This window comes from Mangifera indica, chromosome 10 (genome assembly GCF_011075055.1).
Source record: "Mangifera indica cultivar Alphonso chromosome 10, CATAS_Mindica_2.1, whole genome shotgun sequence".
Classification (NCBI taxonomy): Eukaryota; Viridiplantae; Streptophyta; class Magnoliopsida; order Sapindales; family Anacardiaceae; genus Mangifera; species Mangifera indica.
Window position 1 is genome coordinate 5177505 of NC_058146.1, and position 17088 is coordinate 5194592.

The window sequence follows — 17088 nt, forward strand, 5'->3', positions numbered from 1 at the left end:
CCGAAGAAGAAGGAAGGACGACCACCCATCTTTCATCCATTGCTCAGAGGGTGACGGATCTTGGCCAGTGTCCCCCCATCATTCAAGCGATTTGTCTCCCTAATGTCGTCTAACATCATCTTGTCGCCATTGTAGTTGAATCGAGGGTCGTGGCTTAGATCGATGAATTGCATGATGTCACTTGAGTGTTGTTCAAATGTGATAAATAGGTAGTCGTCTGAGCATCAAATGAAAGATGAGTGGTCACCCTTCGTTCTTCTTCAGCCGTTGACAAAAAGATGGGTGGAGAAGGTTAGCTTCAATTGCTAAAGTGAGAGAAAAATTGTTAGTTTTTAAACCTTGGAGAGGGAAATATAATATTTTTTAATTTTTTAATATTTTTAGCTAAATAATAAATTTATCTTTAATCCTAACAGTGAGTATTAATAGATGGGTTGGTATTTGGTAAAAATGTTAACGGGTGGGAATTGTCTTTTCACTAAACCTTGGGTGGGACATAGTCCTTTGGCCTAATATCAACACATAACTTTGAATGGGTGAGAAAATAGACTTTTCAAAATTAAAGGGTAGAAGAAGCTTCATTAAAGTGGGGTGGGAAACAGTTGTCCGACCTTAATATTTCAATTTCTTCCAGTCCAAAGCAATGGCTTTTACGATTCTCATATGGCCTCTAATCTCAGCTCTCTTAGCCTCAATTTTGATCTTGGCTTCACACATAATCAATGCTAGAAAAAACAGGAACAAAACGGCCGTTGGCTTCTTCCATCCCTACACAAACGACGGTGGAGGCGGAGAAAGAGTTCTATGGTGTTCAGTCAAAGCTATTCAAGAAGAAAATCCCGATCTTCACTGTGTCATCTACACTGGCGACCACGACGCCTCTCCCCAGTCCTTGATGGCTCGTGCCATCGATCGCTTCGGCGTACGGCTCCTTCGCCCTCCCAAGGTTTGCCTTTACTTATCATCGGTTTGTGTTAATGGGTTCTATTGCTAAGTTATTAAATTATTGACAGCAAATTGAGTCAAATTTAGATTAACATGAGAAAGAATTTGTTCAAGCTCAGTTTTAATTAGCATTTTTTTATTAGCTTACAGCTAGTTGTACTTGTACGTTCATCCTCTGTTTTTTTTGGGTATAAACTCAGTAGTCGTGCTTTGTTGAATGAAAAATGCTATGAAAAAAAAAATTGTTGAGTTTGATTAGAAGAAATATTTTTTAACACTTAAATTCTATGTGTACTTAGAAAAACAGGTTTGTAGATTTATGATCTGTTTTTTGGCACTAGGTTATATATAATGTCTCTAGATAATTAAGTTTATACTATCGTTTGTATCTCATTTTTTATCATTTATTTTTGTATGTGCAGGTGGTACATCTTGATAGAAGGAAATGGATTGAAGATATTACTTATCCTCGGTTCACGATGGTTGGTCAAAGTTTTGGCTCAGTATATCTTTCATGGGAAGCTTTGTGCAAGTTTACACCTTTGTATTATTTTGACACTAGTGGATATGCGTTTACATATCCTATTGCTCGGATTTTTGGCTGCAAAGTCATTTGCTATACACACTATCCAACTATAAGTTTGGACATGATATCCCGTGTTTCTGAAAGAAAATCGTTGTACAACAATAATGCTTCAATTGCTCGAAGGTCAGATTTGCTTTGATGATATTATTGTTTCTTTTGTTTTAGTGTGTCCTTGATTGTGAAGAAGTAGTGGAATTTAGAAATGATTGCTTGAAAGATTGGCTGTTGGAAAAGTGGTCAGGGAATGTTTTTTTTCCTTTTAAACTTTTGTGTTGGTAGCAGGATCAACTTGAACTCAATGCCCACCTTGAATCCATTTTGTTTTTTCATGTCTACCTTCAGTATGCACACAAGCACTGGCTTTTGGAGGTTTGATGATTTCTAGATGTTGGTGCATCCTTGGTCTGTAGGTCTTGTAAATTTACAATGTTTTTTCTGAGCAAATTAAGAGATTCTAGGTTCCTTACTAGCTAGTGCAGGGATATTGAGTAGAATTTGGTTATTGACTGTACCTTTTCTTTTTTCATCTCCTAATGAAATATCCTCTTATGGCAGCCGTTTGCTATCCCACTGTAAAATCTTCTATTATACATTATTTTCCTGGATGTATGGGTTTGTGGGCTCTTGTGCACACTTGGCAATGGTCAACTCTTCGTGGACTCAATCTCATATTGAAAAGCTATGGAAGATACCAGACCGTATAAAGTGTGTTTATCCTCCTTGTGATACTTCTGGACTTCAGGTTTGTTCCTTTTTCTATTTATGGTTGATTAATCCATAAGAATCAATTAAATGTGTGTGCTTGTGTATTTTGACAATTTCATATTACTGAGTTTACTGTTTACCAATTCATCTGTTGTTCATTGGTTCCAATGCAACATTGTTCTTATATAGAAGTTCAACTGTTTAATTGATCAGATTATAAGAATGTTTGTCTTCAACTATATATTTACATTATTAATATACATGTAATAATTGGCTGCAATTTTATTTCTCTATATTTTGGCACTTTTTCAGTATTTTACTTCATCCCTTTGGCTAAAACCTTTGGTTTCTTATAAGTTGAAGTCTAAACAGGTACTTCCCTTGGAAAGACCAACAGAATCTCCAAAGATAATTTCTGTTGCCCAATTTCGTCCAGAGAAGGTGAGAATTACAAGAACAAGGTATTACTGTTATAGTTGCTCATATTTGAAGCCTCTACACAATAATCCTTTATAATACAGTTCTTGTTGATCAGGCACATCCTCTTCAACTTGAAGCCTTTTCACTTGCCATAAGGAAATTAGATGCAGACTTGCCATGGCCTAAGCTCCAATTTGTGGGTAGTTGTCGAAATAAATCTGATGAGGAAAGGTTGCAGAATTTAAAGGACAAAGCAATTGAACTGAAAGTGGATGGCAATGTGGAATTTCATAAGAATGTGATGTACAGGTGAGCTAATCACTTCTTTATGTTGAACATTCGTACTTGCAGATACCTTAATCCTTTTAATGTTCTGCTTTGGAATACTTGTGTGGAAGCATAAAGATAGCATCCTCTAGGCCATTGATTCTTGAGTTTTGTTGCAATCTCAGCTTTCTGAAGTTCTTACAATTTGCAGGGACTTGGTGAAACTTCTGGGAGGAGCTCTTGCAGGAATCCATTCTATGACTGATGAGCATTTTGGCATAAGTGTTGTAGAATACATGGCAGCCGGTGCCGTCCCCATTGGTTAGCATTTTGATTGATTTCTTTGTCAACTAGTTACATGCTTATTTATACACTATACTATAAACTCTTTTGTTTGCATTGCTCCTTCTCACAAGAGTTTCTCCCCGTCTTAGCTCATAACTCTGCTGGTCCCAGAATGGACATTGTTTTAGAAGAAGATGGACAACCAACTGGATTTCTTGCCCAAAATGCAGAAGAATATGCTGAGGCAATCCTGCAAGTTGTGAGGATGCCTGAATCTGAGAGACTCAAGATGGCAGCAGCTGCAAGACGACGAGCTGGAAGATTTTCCGAACAAAGATTTTATGAAGATTTCAAGGCTGCAATACGACCAGTTCTATGTTGTAGTAACAAATGAAGGACAAATACAAATGTACCCGAGCAAACTTGTAACTTGATAAAACTAGATGAAGCCACTTCATTGAAATTCGGTTAACTACAAATATTGATATAAATTTTCAAAATTAAAGGATAGCTTTCATTATTGGGTACTCGATTCTGCATTCAATTACTCCAGTTGAATAATGGTAACTTGTCCAATTATTGGCATTTTAAACTAGTTTTATGACAGACTGCGTATGGGATTGAAAGAAAAAATTAAGATTAAATATTCTTATTAATCACTATTAGTTGGTTCAACTCATATCAAAGTTTTCTCGTGGGTGTTTAATGTTCCATCGTTTTGCTTTGACTTGGATACTTTCACTTCTGCTCAATGAACTTCAGATTCTGTAGTGCCCTTTGACTTGATGAGAATCTTCAGTCGGCAAAGATCAAGCGAAATTTTTTAACGCAGAGCCCTTGGTGTTGGATTTCATTTTTTTTATTTTTTTTGTTGTGGTTTTAGATAATATTTTGTTGTGACGGAGAGGCTGAAGCCCTTGGTGTTGGTAGTGATAGTGATAGTGATAGTGATAGGGATGGCGTTGTGTGAGCGTGTGACAAATGATAGTGGCTTTTTCTTTGTTTGCGGCGATGGTGTAATTGTATGATGGATGTCACTTGTCAATCATTACAAGTTGCAACATTGATGGTGGGTGGTTTATGGTTCGTGAAAATGAATTGGTGGCGCAAGAGTGGAGTCGATGGTGGTGGTTAGTGTGGTAGTTGTAATATGTGGGTGGTTGGAGTTGTTGGCAATGGTGGTGGGGTGTCATGGTCGCGGGGCTTTGGCAGAAGATGAGGCTGAAAGGAAGAAGAAAAGGGTTTTAAGTTATGACAACTATAATTTACATTAATTTACAATGGTATACAAGTAATTATACTTATCACATCAATACTTTAATTTCTACCTATTTCATGTTTTAACCTGAAATTTATGAAAATTTACTAATACGATACGATGATTTAAGAGTAAACATTTATCTTTTATGTGTAAAAACAAGTTTTTTTGATAATTTATTAAAATTAAATTTTTAATTTATCTAATTTATTAAATTTAAAATTTGTCTTATTTAATATAATTGATTCACTCTTATAAAAATAAAAAATCAATTTAAATAAAATTTCCCATTAAAAAACAAATGTCCTATAAACAAAAAAAACAAATGGGAAATAGTTGTCCTAATTTTTTATGATTTTTCAACCTTTCACATAAAGAATATTGAAGGTCGTGGGACTTGACTTGCATCAAATTGAAACAAAGACATTGCATTTATGGAATATTTTATATTTCTCTAATTTGATCTGAAGTAGTCCTAGCATTTGTGTGTATATATATATATATATATATATTTTATGTGGTCCTACTATTTGTTTCTGACCGTGAATATTCCAAGAGCCACAATAAAAAGCTATTTTGTTGGCATATATTATTTTGCAAAGGCCGTACGACTTATTCTCACCTAGAGATGCCAAATGGTCTGATCGGAGATAGACACAAGCTCCATTACCATTTTTGTAATTATTTAAAAAATTAATTAATAACTGTAATATCAACAATTATTTTTTTATTAAAATTAATTGGTTAGTTTGTTATCATAAGCGCCGATGAGCCCAGCCGGCCACCTTCATGTCTGCTATAGACCAGCCCGACCACCGTCATGTCTCTTCTCACCTAAGGTTTATTAAAATAATAAAATTTTATCTGTTAAATTTAAAAAATTTAAATATATAATATTTTGTTAAAATTCGTTGGATAAAAATATCATTTAGTTAAAATATTAAAAAAATTAAAAATTTATCATATTTTTTCGTCTTAATTTAAAAATTTAAATGTTTCCCTTATTTAATATTTGAAAAATGACTATTTCTTTTTTAGGTTTTTTTACACCTCTCTCACAACTATCTCTTTTTTAGTTATTGGCATTTTCTTTCTCTTCTAACTTTTCTCTCTCTCCTGATCTTTTTTATCATCCTCTCTTATCATTTTTGTAGAAGACGAAGACATCTAGAGAGGGAAAGAGAGAAGTCAAGAGGGAGAGAGAATGCGATTGGAGACAGTAAAGTTCGACAGAAATAATCAATTTTCAAACTTTAAACAAGAAAAAATAGTTAAATTATTAAACTAAGGGGGAGACATGTGTTTTTAATAATATTTTTAGTTAAATGATATTTTTACCCTTACCCCAAATAATAAATAATATATATATATATATATATATATATATATATATATATATATATATATATATATATATATATATTGTTATAAATAGCTCGATCGATATTGTCCGTTTTAGGCTTCAGACCCTCACGGCTTTAAAACACGTCGTTCGAGTTAAAGGTTTCAAACTCCTGCTTATATGCAAGCTTAATAGGCAGTACGGGAGCGATGTGAGACTTCAGATCACAACATATATATATTTTTTGTTTAGATATACATTGGTGACTGCTATAATCTTTTGACTATTTACAACTGCGGTTCACTATTAAAATTGCTTTTGAAATACCAGCATGTGTCTAACATCTTCAATTAGTTTAGACCTGCTGCACCAAGTCCAATTCACTTCACTTCCTCCTCGATTGGGATCATCTTGCCACTGAAACTAGTAAAGAGGATTTTTTAAATTCAGAACCGACATTTTCTAATAGAGAAATGCTATTTACATGTATCTTTAAATAACGTAAATCAAAAATTTGATTATAATATGTTAATAAATAAGACTTGAACCTATATATATGGAGTATTTTCTTTTATCAATCAATTTACCCTTAGGAGTGCATCTGTTAAAGATCCCAACATGGCAACAATGATTCACATTTTTGTTATCAAATGAGAAAATTAAGGGCTGTTGCTGCATTTCTTTGGGGATTCTATTCATGAATTCCATCTGCTTTTGAACCTTCTGCTCAATAATTCACTACATTTTGATCAGTCCTACAGTGCACACATGAAACTCAAAAAACTTGGGGCCGCTTTGGGTAGTGGGTAGTTTTCCTGTGGCCAGTAGTTAATAAGCAAGTTATTGTAGTTTTGCCTGTGACATGAGCCTTCAAAAAATTACATCAATTACCCAGTACGGAGGGCCTTTAAATTGTTCAGAAACACCGTGTTTAAGTCACATGCTCATTGTGGGCACCTGCCGACTGTACAAATCTTGCCAATCTTTTCAAGCAATGGGGTAGAGAAGGAGATAAAAGACGAATTATTATTGATTGGCTTTGGATCCTGAGGGAGGACTTGGTCAGTGAGTGGTTGATAAAAGGTTGTGCCAATCTTTAAAGTTCTTTATCAATGTTTGAGTGCGACCAGGGCCCTACTCAGAAGTAAACTGTTTATTGTAATTGAAGCCTTCTTTTTTGCTTGTGTAGAATACCTGAAGACTTACCATAAGCACGAGCAAAAGTAAGTGGACAAGAAAAGCATGAAAATTCGTTCAATGAAACCGGACCTTTGGTTTGCCTTTCTTAAAATGAAGAGAAGATTTTTTGGTAAAGATGGAAACGAGAATGGTTAAAATTTGTATAGTTAAAGATCATATGGGAATGAAAATAAATATATCTTCGATTCATTCTCTTTTTAGTTCGCTCATTCCTTTACATATTATTATAAAAATGTTATGACACTTAATAAATATTTTATTATTTTTTTAATAAAAAGATTCTTAGAGAGAAAATAGAGATTATCATCCTCATATTGAAGACTCAACGAGGAGGGAGAAAAGTTTCTACTGTAAGAACAAAGACAAGAATTAATGTATTCAGCCTTAACCCCTTCCGTTGCCAACTCCAGCATACCATTGCTCAAATGCAATCATATTTTTACTGCAACCATATCAGAAACTTGAATGAAAAATCTAACGGGAATTAATCGTAGTATAATTGAAATCTGAACATTGGTTTACAGAATTAATGCTTTCTCTATTAAGTGTTCCCTTTTATCTTCTTTCTTTCTAATCACTTTAATCTACAAGTACTTTCCAGCTCTATATTCATTCTGAAGTTTTAGTACTTTTCAGCTCAGTCTTCATTCGGAAGTTTTTTATTTTCTTTGATAAATCCAAACATCATAATTAAACTTATAATTATTATATTAAATAAATTAAGTATTTTATAAACGTGATAGGGTTTCAAATTCAAACCTTTGTCGTACAAATTTTAATATTCAACACATTTTGTTTACACCATTAAGAAGTTACCAAAATAAGACTACTTGTTGAGCGCCGGATAGAGCCAAAACCAATTTCTTTTTGACCAATTAAAAGTTACTAGATATCACACCAATCACGATCAAAACATGAAGATCACATATTATTGTGCAAAAACAGTAGCTCCTCAAGATGCCAGATAAAAGCTGAGAATTGATGTAGCTGCCCTCAGATTTTGCAACTTTCTTTCTTTCTTTGTTGAAGATGGAAAACAGTTACAATTGTTGTTGGTCTGATGCCTCCAATTTGGCTAACTTCAGCTTTGCACTCAACAATGAATCTTCCTTTGTAGCCCCATGGCAGCAGTTGCATGAAGTTCCTCCACAATTCTCAACCTCTAACTCAACTCAGCTTCATGAATTTCCACCATGGTCCAATCCAATTCCAGAAGATCGATCAACAACCGCTTCCAAGAGCCACAGTCAAGCCGAAAAGAGACGCCGGGACCGGATCAATGCGCAGCTTGCAACTCTTAGAAAGCTAATTCCCAAATCTGATAAGGTAATTTATATCTATGGACTCTGAGCCGAGAAAATTTATGTTTAATCTAAGAATCTGAATGTGTGCAGATGGACAAAGCGGCTCTACTGGGGAGTGTGATAGAGCATGTGAAAGATCTGAAGCTAAAAGCAATGGAAGTCAGCAAGGCATTCACAATACCAACAGAAGTAGATGAAGTTACAGTTGAATGTGATGTTGCACAATCTGCAAACCCTACCAACATTAATAATCTCAAGAAAGGCAACAACATAATCAAGGCTTCTGTGTGCTGTGATGATCAACCGGAACTCTTCAGAGAACTCATCAGAGTCCTCAAGGGCCTCGGCCTCTCCACCATAAGAGCTGATATAGCCACTGTAGGGGGAAGAATCAAAAGCATATTGGTACTTCGCAACAAAGGAAGCGATCAACAAAGTGTTCCTTTAAACACTTTAAAACACTCACTTCACTTAGTTTTAAGCAGATTGTCTTCAACATCCATGGCTTCTAGTTTTCGGATTAGAAGCAAAAGGCAGAGGCTGTTTTCGCCTTGTCATTTCTCTGAATAAATACGTTCTATTATATAGTTAATTAATGGATTAATATCAGTAATCAGGGGCTAATCATATTTAACGGCAATAAATGCCGTTACGATCCGTCAACTCTTCCCTCAACCTCCGAGTATAGTTGTTTGACATTTGCCCGTTACACTTCCATCTCCTTAAACGTCACCGTTTTCCTTTTTCTTTATTTATTTTTTAAATTTATTTTTATCCGATAAGATAAGAACCTAACTGCCCTAGTTTCGGAGCGCGCAAATCTGAGCCGTTCATTCAACAAAATAAAATTTCCGTTATTCCTCAATCAGTTATACACACCACGTAAGTTACTTTCAACGGGAAATAAAGAGTTAAATTTTCATACCCCCTTATTTTGAGAATTCTCATTAACCTCCCCAATTAACATTGACTCCATGAGGGCTATTTTGGAAGAACACGAAACGTCAGGAGGTCCATGAAATTAACCAAAAAATTAAAATTAATGAAACAGAAACAAACGCGCAAAGTCGTTATCTCAACGCAGCGGTTTTACGGTTCACACCAACAGCCCCTTTGAAACGGTTAAACTCCATCTTCTTATTTACAAGCCAACATAAATTAAGAAAAAACAGATAAAATTTAACCTCATTCATTCATTTCTTCTTTCGTTTCTTTGCCATTTTTGTTTCTTTTTTCTTTTTTGTTTTTCATGTCAATGGACTTCATGATGAACTCTACTTCTACTTCCATGAACAAGTCGAACAAAAACAATCGCATTAAGGGCTCTTGGAGTCCACAAGAAGACGCAAATTTGATCAAGCTGGTCGAGCATCACGGTCCCCGGAACTGGTCCCTGATAAGCTCAGGGATACCTGGACGTTCGGGGAAATCTTGTCGGTTACGGTGGTGCAATCAGCTGAGTCCCATGGTGCAGCATCGTCCGTTTACACCCGCGGAGGACTCCATCATTATCCGAGCACATCGTGTACATGGCAATAAGTGGGCTACCATCTCGCGCTTGTTGCCAGGTCGAACGGACAATGCAATTAAGAATCACTGGAACTCGACTCTGCGTCGGAAGAGGCTGAGTGAGTTTTCGTCGGAGTCAAACTCGGTGATGAAGCGTGGGGCGAGTGTGGAGAATTCGGTGGCATCAGATTCTGACTCGGGGGTGGCGAAGAAACAATGTGTGACTGTTTCCAAGGAGCCTTATGATTATGACGATGTGGGGCCGGAAACGTTGTTAAAATTGTCGCCACCGGGGGAGAGTGTGGTGTTGGGAGCTGGCGGAGAAAAAGTGGAAGAAATTAACAAGGAGGGCGGTGAAGAAGTGGTGAACAATGTAAACAAGTATGTGGAGGAGGAAGAGTCGTCTTGTTTGCTGAGCATCATCCAGCATATGATAGCTGAAGAAGTGAGGAGTTACATTGATAGATTACGGGTTGAAGGATCCCAGCCAGCCATGTTAAAAGATCCATAAAATCGCTTGGAAATTTTAGGTTGCACATCTGTTGCTTCTTTGGACTGCTCTTTTCTTGACAACCAAATTTTCAGTATTACTTTCTAGTTATTATATGGAGTCGAAAATTAATGGAGATTTTAGTACCGTCTAGCTTTTAGATTCGTCTTTCCCCTTTAGTAAAGAGAGGAAATCTGTCATAGTTACCCAAATTGAAGCACTTGGGAACGTATAAAATTCTCTTTTATCTTTGTTACAAAGAATAAAGTGACCATCCTAAAATGCATTATGTGCAGGTACAACTATTAATACTTGTTTATCAACAATCAATGCCTCATATTCAGTGTAGCATCCTTGATAAATGATCAATCAAACTATATGTTCCTATTTTGAATACACAAATATATACATACTTATATGTATCATCATATAATTGAGTGATTTAGAATTAAAAATTCAATAATAATCAATTATATGATAACACATATGAATGTATATACAATTGTGCATCTAAAATGAATACACATAATATTGTTTGATAAAAGGTTTAATGTATCTAAAATGAATACACATAATATTTTTTGATAAAAGGTTTAAGTATTCGGCTAGTGAAAGACCACTCACCATTCATTAGAACATTTTAAAATCATAGGCCACAAGCCAGCAATCTAAAAGGAGGGAACAGAACTAGACTAGTTATGTAGCGCTCACATTCTAGACAATGAGAGAAAAATTCGACTAATTACGCACTCACAGTCACATAAACTAAGCTTACTACGAAACGCTCACATTCTAAATTGGAGAACAAAACTAGACAAATTAAGTAATCACATTCTAATAATTCATGGTGAAGTTACTGAAAAATCAGAGATTAAATCTATGGTCATTACCCACCAACTTCACAATAGTTGACAGAATAAGCCATATTCTACTTAATACTAATGAATCAGAAAGCATCAGTCTCTTCTTTCCCATTGCTTATATCCATAACAATAAAAAGAGGTAAACCTAAATCCCCATGGATCCCCATCCACCATTTCATTCGAATAATTGAACATCACTGGCAGCAAGCCAGCAATCCATAAAAGCTGAATTATGCATTCAGCATTCTAAAAGGAGGAAATAGAACTAGACTAATTATGTAGAGCTCACATTCAACACAAGGAGACCGATTAAGTATTCATGGTCACATAAACTAAACTTACCAAGAAACACTCATTAACTAGACAATTTAAGCAGCGCCCACATTCTAAATTGGAGAACAAAACTAGACAGATTAAGTACTCACATTCTAATAATTCATGGTGAAGTTACTGAAACTTCAGAGATTAAATCTATGGTCGTTACCCACCAACTTCACAATAGTTACAGAATGAGCCATATTCTACTTAAAATACTAGTAAATCAGAAAACATCAATCTCTTCTTACCCATTACTTGTATCCATAACAATACAAAGAGATAAACCTAAATCCCCATTTATCCCTATTTCCAACAGCTTAAACAAGGTTCCCGAAGCACAGTTAAATCAAAATTCTAACCAATTAACCAAACTTGATGAGTAATTAGGGCAAATAACATGACTACTTGCAAATAGTTTATGAATGGATATAATTGCAACAATTGCAATAAAGTGCCAAATAAGTAAGAAATAATCTCATTTCTGAGTTAATTATACCAACAAAATGGATCAAAACATAAAATCAGACACCAATATCACTACTTAATCAACAAAACAGCCAAACGACGCCACGATTGAGAAGACTACTTAGATCTCTGTCTCATCTTTCGGCGCTTCCTCTTTAACCTTCTCATGCGCTTCTTCTTCCACTGAAAACAAATAACGAATACAAGACTCAAAACGACTTCGTTTATGAACACGACAAACAAAGTTTCGATTAATTGAGTTAACCAGCCCAAAATATCGAGATATCAAAAGATGCACCGAGCTTACCTTAGCTCTCATGGTAACAGGCTACCACCGTCTGTTCACTCCAAAACCCTAATTGCTCTGTAAAGGCTGCGCTGATAACGGACAACGATTGCAAGCAAAGGGCTTTGCAGCTTATTTATAATGTAAAAACCCTAGGACTCTGTGGAGATCAAAATATTGGGCCCAGCTCAGTTTTCTAATTGGGCCTTCTTCAAAACATAGAATCCTACCATGAGTTATAGATTGGGCTAAACCTTCAAAACTTATGATCGAATTATGATAAATCCCAGCAGTTTGACTCAATTGAACTCGGTGAGTTTAAATTTGAGTTTGATTTTTAAATTGAGTTTAAGTATGAGTTGGTATTAGTTAGTTTGATTAGATCACGAGTTTATATCTCAATTCAAGTAAAAAATTATTAAGTTTACTAAAGATTCAAATCTTGTATCTGCATTTTTAAAATATTATTTTTTTATATATTTTGAATATAAAAATAATCGATAAGTATATAAATTATACAAATTTAAATATAATTTTTATAAATAAAATGGTTAAAAATATTATTTTAAATTGAATTTGATACGATCGATTCAGTCTTGAGCTCAAACTGAGATCCTATTGATTCAACTAGTTTGAGTTTGAGCTCTCTATTTGTGCAATTGAGTCAGAATTTCAACCAAATACTACTCTCCACTTTGTTTGATTGTAGCCCTGGTTTAGAGAGATGCAGAGAAAGAGAAGAATGAAAGTCTGTAAAGCCTTTGAAATATGGTTTTGAAGAAGCCAGCGAGGCCCCTTGTCGGCAACAGTGTATGCAAATAAAGTCTTTACAAATATGATAAAAGTTCGAGCAATGAGCACCCATTTTGTCGAAAGGCTTCAAAGAAAATTTAGGTAGAAGTTGGATACAACTCCTCATGGGCAAATATCAATAGCAGAAGCTTGAATTAGATATTTCACATGTGCAGATGTCCCCCATGACTCCCAGATAAGCATCGCATTACTGATCGACTTACCTCACTAACCTCACTCGCCTGCGCCACTGACATAGCATTTCCTCCACCAAAAGAAAAGAAATACACCAATCCATTCTCAAAAGGAAATTGTACATATAAATTTGTTTGCTTGTGAAATTTATTTTTAGATAGGCCAAAAGACTTATTTTCATCTAAGGTTTAGTGTAAACTCATATTTATACCTGTTAATTTTTAGAAACTCAAATATCTATCTGTTTATTAAATTTTATTGTTTTTATCAGAAATAAAATTATCATTTAATAAAAATATTTTAAAAAACTAAAAATTTATCATATTTTCTTCCCTTATTTTAAAAACTAATAATTTCCTCTACCTAAAGTTTGAAAACTTATCATTTCCCCCTTAGGATTTTATTTTTACTTATCTTCTCTTGCGAGCTTTCTTTAGCCAATAGTTATCCTTCTTCCTCTGTCATGGACGACCACCAATACTGGCTAGAATGGATGGACTAAAGATTGATGTTTCCTAGAATCTTTGTGTTTCCTAGAATCTTTGTCGACTCCTCTTCGTGATGAAGATTGGTGCAAAACACCGATCTTCAACATCCTTCATCTTCGAGAAACGCTGATTAGACTCTAATCGGTGTTTCCTGAAGATGAAGGATGCCAAAGACTATCATTTTGCACCAATCTTCGTTGTGAAGAGGAGTCAAAGAAGATTCTAGGAAATGTTGGTCCTCAAGCCATCCGTTCCAATCGATATTGATGGTCATCTGTGGTAGAGAAGTTGAGAGAGGGAGAGGAGCAGGTCATTGCTATCTCCAATAGCTAAAAGCTCTACTAAAAAAACTTTAAGGGGAATTCTTCATTTTTCAAATTTTAAATAGAGGAAATTTTTTAGATTTTTAAATTTAGAAAAAAATATAATAAATTTTCAGTTTTTTAAATGTTTTTGTTGAATAATAATTTTACTTTGACAATTTACAAAAAAAATAAGTATTTAAATTTTCAAAAATTAACAAATATAAGTTTAGATTTAGGTTAACCCTTAGTGGGAATAAGTCTTTTTGCCTTGTAGATATTGTAATTTGGATCAATTAATCCTATATAAAATTGTAATAACAAAGATAACTAGTATTCAGAAAACTACAAAAATATGTGAGAAGGGAATCATCAGCAACGTGTTATGCAGCCATACAAATTAAAAATACATAATTTGGAAAAAAAAAAAAATCTATAGCCTCAAGAGGGGTCGACAGTGTTGTTTTTGTTTTTGTTGAATTTGTTTGTGTTTACTGTGAGATGATGGAAGGGACAACTGAGTCAACCCGTAGAGAGTTCCTACAAAGTGGACAACTCGACCGAGTACTAAGCCACCTGTCAACACACTCACCGTGATAAAAATGTCGACATTTTGGCAAAACTTTTAGCTTATCCCCGTCTTCAAACTCGCCAAGACATATACAGCACTCCTCCTCTTTATTTGCAGCCGGGTTGATATCCGGCGTTGACTTCGGCCGGTGCATGATTATCGGCAACGTGTTGATTGTGGTGGGGTCCAGGCCCTGGGAGAAGGGTTGAACCGCGTCGGAGAGAGAGGGGTGGGTTAAACTGCAGAGCCAGCGGGCGTAGAGGAAGAGGAGACTGATGAGAAAGACGACGGCCAATAAAACGATGATGAAGAAGAGGGTGCGTCCTCGGATTTCGAAGTTGTGGTCGTCGCGCTCTGTATTGTGCCAGTGAAAGGGCTGTGAGTCTTGTGATGTTGCCATTGAGATTTGAACGGTGGCTATAACTGCGGCGGCATGGCGCTGGACAGCGAAGGTGTGTTGGTAGTTGCTAAAAGAAATGTGGACGGTCGTTATGCACAGTATTAATAGCGCTTGGCCACCGTTGTGTTGGTCTACTGGACATTGGATATTTTTATGTAAGGGAAACGGAAGTCTAGTTGCACATCGAGCGCGTGAATCATTATATTTGAACTGAATAGCGGAAAATTAAAAAAGAAATACAAATTCAAACAGCAAAAAGGTTAATTAAAATTAGGCCAAAAAACTTCTTCCCACACAAGGTTTTGTGTATGTCTAAAATTCTGTCAGTAAATTTTAAAATTTTAAATACCTACCTATTTATTAAATTTTATAATTAATATTAAAATAAAATCGTTATTTATTAATTTTATTCAAAATAAATAAATTTCGCTAGAGTTTCTATATTTTAAGATTAACAATCGTTTTTCTTAAAGTTCAAAACATTACATACACGTCTCCTAAAAATATATTTTCTCTTTTTGATAATTATTCTTAGGCACGTCCAACTGCACCCATTCTCCCTGTTAGGTAGTTTCTTAATGCGAAAATCACTTGTCATCTAGTTGAAATGGGTGGATAATATCACACAAATTTATGCGATTCATTGTATAAATTTGTACAACTGTTCTATACGTTGACCGATGCATAAATTAGTCAAATAATATTGTGCGATCTATGCATTATTGTTAATAATGATTCATAGGATTTTTAAAAAGGCGTTTAAATCGTTAGAACTATTTAGGATTTAAGGTTTCACATGTTAAAGTGAGCTAATCTATGCCTATAAGACTAAAATATAATTATGCCTTTGTTATATGAAAATTAGGGGTGTTATGCTATTTTATATTCTAGAGGGTTAAATAATATTTCATGGATAATGTGGTACAGGACATGAGTATGATTTTTGTTTTCATATTTTTCATGATGGAGTAAAATAAAATTATCCACTTGAGATTTTCTATTTTTCGTATTTTAAATGTTAACAAAATGTATGGTAATATTGTATTTATTGGATATAGATCATGAAAGCATTATTTGTCACCTTACACCCTAAAAGAAATCCATTTACAAGGAAAATTTGATAAAATTTTGGATTAAGATTCTTCATCAAGAAGTGTTATGTGCATAATTTTTATATAAATTTTATGTACAAATAACGTATCATTATATGATTAGATAATTAAAAATTAAAAATAAAATAACATTCAATCACATAATAATATATTATTATTTGTATATAAAATTATTGTTCTTCATTAGTGTATACAGTTCAAGACAACTTTCTTGTTTCGCATCCTATCCTATACAACAGTTGATACACAATGTAATCGAACCAAAAACATTGTCTACATAAGAGACCTTAAGAAAAATTCTAAGTTAAATTCATGTAGTATTAATTAGATGGTCATTTATCCAAGTAACAGTCATTTTGCAAACAGAATTTCCCAAGTCCTTTGTTTTATATATATATATATATATATAAAACCTGACATACATATGTCAGAATGTTGTAATGATTGATCTGTGAATGATATACGAAAATGAAAAGTGGGGTTCACGATTTGTTGAAAGATTCGGATGCATGAAGAGATAAACGTGTATGTCTTCATGTATTTGACAACGTTTGTATACAACATGTGGGAGAATGGACCTACTGCAGAAACTGTGTGCAAAGCTATAATTTCAGCCTCATCTCTTTATATACGTTGCCGTAAGAGGACAAGCCTCACATTTGTCATCTTCAACTATTTAAGTCTATGAATATTGGAAAGTTAACCCGGACATTCATATTCCTCAGAAGACAGTAAAGAAAAACTCACCCCTACTGAGCGAATCCACAGAGAAATTATGGAGTTAATACTACAATAATCCAGCTTAGCAGCATCCATATATGCATTTGGTGGAGGACACAATTGCACAATAGCAATAAAAAAATATATATATACCATGCAAAATATAATAAAAATGTTTTTTTTTTATAGCCAAAAACCCTAGTGAACTTCATTAGATAGGTAAATCTTAGAAAATAGTAATTGGACACATAACTATTGTACTAGA

At 34.5% G+C, this 17088-nt stretch overlaps 4 protein-coding genes and 1 long non-coding RNA gene across 5 annotated transcripts; 3 read left to right on the forward strand and 2 right to left on the reverse strand.

The window, feature by feature from the left end:
• Positions 1-599: 599 nt before the first annotated feature.
• Positions 600-3718, forward strand: LOC123226977 (GDP-Man:Man(3)GlcNAc(2)-PP-Dol alpha-1,2-mannosyltransferase). Its single transcript, XM_044651573.1, has 7 exons — positions 600-946; positions 1368-1654; positions 2087-2273; positions 2609-2677; positions 2772-2965; positions 3135-3244; positions 3358-3718. The coding sequence occupies exons 1-7, from the start codon at positions 644-646 to the stop codon at positions 3600-3602; spliced, it is 1395 nt and encodes a 464-aa protein (XP_044507508.1). The 5' UTR covers positions 600-643; the 3' UTR covers positions 3603-3718.
• Positions 3719-7893: 4175 nt separating this feature from the next.
• Positions 7894-8904, forward strand: LOC123227199 (transcription factor bHLH51). Its single transcript, XM_044651901.1, has 2 exons — positions 7894-8334; positions 8403-8904. The coding sequence occupies exons 1-2, from the start codon at positions 8038-8040 to the stop codon at positions 8880-8882; spliced, it is 777 nt and encodes a 258-aa protein (XP_044507836.1). The 5' UTR covers positions 7894-8037; the 3' UTR covers positions 8883-8904.
• A 325-nt stretch (positions 8905-9229) lies between these two features.
• On the forward strand, positions 9230-10635 carry LOC123227200 (transcription factor MYB73-like). Its single transcript, XM_044651902.1, has one exon. The coding sequence runs from the start codon at positions 9562-9564 to the stop codon at positions 10330-10332; it is 771 nt and encodes a 256-aa protein (XP_044507837.1). The 5' UTR covers positions 9230-9561; the 3' UTR covers positions 10333-10635.
• A 1240-nt stretch (positions 10636-11875) lies between these two features.
• LOC123227329 lies at positions 11876-12585 on the reverse strand. The gene is made up of 2 exons (XR_006504460.1): positions 12265-12585; positions 11876-12140 (listed from the first exon to the last, which is right to left on the reverse strand). It is a non-coding gene; the product is annotated as an uncharacterized LOC123227329 (long non-coding RNA).
• Positions 12586-14332: 1747 nt separating this feature from the next.
• On the reverse strand, positions 14333-15156 carry LOC123228255 (RING-H2 finger protein ATL66). Its single transcript, XM_044653601.1, has one exon. It carries the CDS (start codon positions 14989-14991, stop codon positions 14512-14514), a length of 480 nt encoding a protein of 159 aa, XP_044509536.1. The 5' UTR covers positions 14992-15156; the 3' UTR covers positions 14333-14511.
• Positions 15157-17088: the final 1932 nt, after the last annotated feature.